The sequence below is a fragment of the Capsicum annuum genome, chromosome 9 (genome assembly GCF_002878395.1).
Source record: "Capsicum annuum cultivar UCD-10X-F1 chromosome 9, UCD10Xv1.1, whole genome shotgun sequence".
Lineage (NCBI taxonomy): Eukaryota > Viridiplantae > Streptophyta > Magnoliopsida > Solanales > Solanaceae > Capsicum > Capsicum annuum.
In genome coordinates, this window is record NC_061119.1 from 6,448,993 (window position 1) to 6,451,402 (window position 2,410).

The 2,410-nt window shown below is 39.0% G+C and overlaps 1 protein-coding gene across 1 annotated transcript; it reads left to right on the forward strand.

Moving 5' to 3' along the window:
- The first annotated feature begins 1,580 nt into the window (after positions 1–1,580).
- LOC124887410 (secreted RxLR effector protein 161-like) lies at positions 1,581–2,165 on the forward strand. Its single transcript, XM_047397057.1, has one exon. It carries the CDS (start codon positions 1,581–1,583, stop codon positions 2,163–2,165), a length of 585 nt encoding a protein of 194 aa, XP_047253013.1.
- The last annotated feature ends 245 nt before the right edge of the window (positions 2,166–2,410 follow it).

Sequence of the window (2,410 nt, forward strand, 5' to 3'; positions counted from 1 at the left end):
AAGTATAGTCCTCTGTTAGTCCGCCCTCTATGTAGTGGTACCCTCGTTGCCAAATCCCTAATCAAAAAATGGTTAGTAAAAAATTCAACAAAAACATTATAAGATGTAGTAAAAGAACTAATGGAAATTAAATTTTGAGTAGCAGTAGGAAAGTGAAGAATATCGTCAAGTTTGAAGTTTTTGTCAGAAGCAACAATAGAGCTTGCACCTATATGAGAGATCCATAATGTCAAGTAATTACCTAGAGTTACTTCCTCAGGGCTTTCATATTCATAGTGAATGCCAAGGTTATCAAGATCAGATGTCAGATGATATGTGATGCCACTATCCATCAACTAATTTTGAGTAGGTAAATTTTGGGAAGTTGCTAGGTTGGAAACGGGTCGTCCAGATACCTGAGTACCATTTGATGTCTTGGATGATGGGAAAACTCGTGCAATATGGGATTTTCCTTCACTATTATAAGAAATAATCATTGACGTATTGAAATATTAAGACGGGTTATTGCAGGACTGAGTGGTGCTCTGTAAACCACGTTATTGAGTCATTGGAGAAAAAACATGATTTTGAGAACAGCCACGATCCCTGTTACCTCTACCTCTACCTCTACCATGACTGGGGGCAAAGGAACTTTGAGTGTAGCATATTGTGGGTGCTATAATATTAAGAGCCTCATCTCTCTTTAATTGTCGTTCTTCATTCAACAATAATCCATATAAAGCATCAAAGGAGATATCCTCTTGACGCAATTCAAGTGATCTTATAAAGGGATGATAGGATGGGGACGAATTCAACTAAATCTTCATCATCAATAAGATGCTGTAATTCAGCCAACTTGTCTGCAATTCCTTTCGCCTTTTGCACATAGGACTCTATACTGGTATTGTCTCTCTACATTGTGTGTAATTGTGTTTTCAACTCATGAATTTGAGGCTTTGAACCTGAAGCATAGTCAACAACCAATTTGTTCCAAGCTGTCCGGGCCATCTCAGCACCAACTAGTTAGGGTAATATTCCTTCATATAAGGAAGCAACGATCCAACTTAACACAAGTTGATCTTGTCTAACCCAAAAATGATAGGCTGGGTTCCATTGGTTATTGTACAGAAACTGATCCGAAATCACCTGACTACCATCAATATGATGGCCAAGTCCATAACCTCGAACCATTGGAAGGAACTGTGTCTTCCATAAAAAAAATTTGATGATGTAAGTTTCAGAGGTACTTGATGAGCAGGACTAGAAGATGGTAGAGTGGTGATTGTGGAAGTCTGTTGTAACACCCCGCAAAAATTCGTGCATGTGTTAGCTCCTAGTAGTATGCTCATAGAGTGGAAAAGACAAGAGAATTTTCTAAGTGTTAAAGAGACTTAGCCTCATTTTGAGCTTCCAATCTTTGCAGATTTTTTTTGTCCGTTTTTAGATATTTTTGTTGATTCACAATGGGGCAAGTTGATAGTACATAATGGGTGAGTTTCGAGATTTTTGGACCTCGTTTAGGGCACGTTTGGATGCCCAAAACAGTGGCATTATGCGATTTGCATGCGTCACATGGTCCATTGCACACCTGGCACCATGCGATGCAGCAAATTGATCTCCTAAAGGAATTTGATGTCACATTTATGCAACCAGTTTCATCTCCTCTTGATCCTATAGTAGAGCTAAGTTTAAATGATGGAGATGCTATTCCAAATCCCATGGTATATAGAAATATCCTTGGTAAATTGAATTATCTTACTCACACAAGGCCGGATCTTGCCTTTACTGTCCAACATCTTAGACATTTCATGAAAGATCCTCGTGTACCTCATCTCACTTCCACATTACATGTTCTTCGTTACTTGTCCAAGGAACCAGGTTTGGGCCTTTTTCTCAATGCCTCTTCTTCTTTTGAGTTTCTTTCCTTTTGTAATTCAGTTTGGGGAACATGTCCGAACTTAAGAAAATCCATTAGTGGATTTTATATATCACTTGGGGGCTCTCCAATCTCTTGGAAGTCAAAGAAGCAAACATTTATTTCTCTTAGCTTCGACGAGGCTGAGTATCATTCTATTAGGCGTATGGTTTCCAAACTCACATGGTTGGCTCGTCTCTTCCAATATCTCTCAATTCCAATATCATTGTCTATTTCTCTTCATTCAGAAAGTCAGGCAGATACATATTGATAAGAACCCCTTGTTTCATGATAGAACAAAGCATGTTGAGATTGATCGCCATTTCGTTTGACAAAAGTTTTTGGATGGACTTATTTCACTATCATTTGTTCCATCCTCCTCTCATCTAGCTGATCTATTCATAAAATCACTAACCGGTCCTCTTCATCACAGTGGTTTGGGCAAGTTGTGTGTCCGTTTGTCCACTCCCACTTGAGGGGGGTGTTGAGATAATGTTGTAACTCGTTCACTGGACC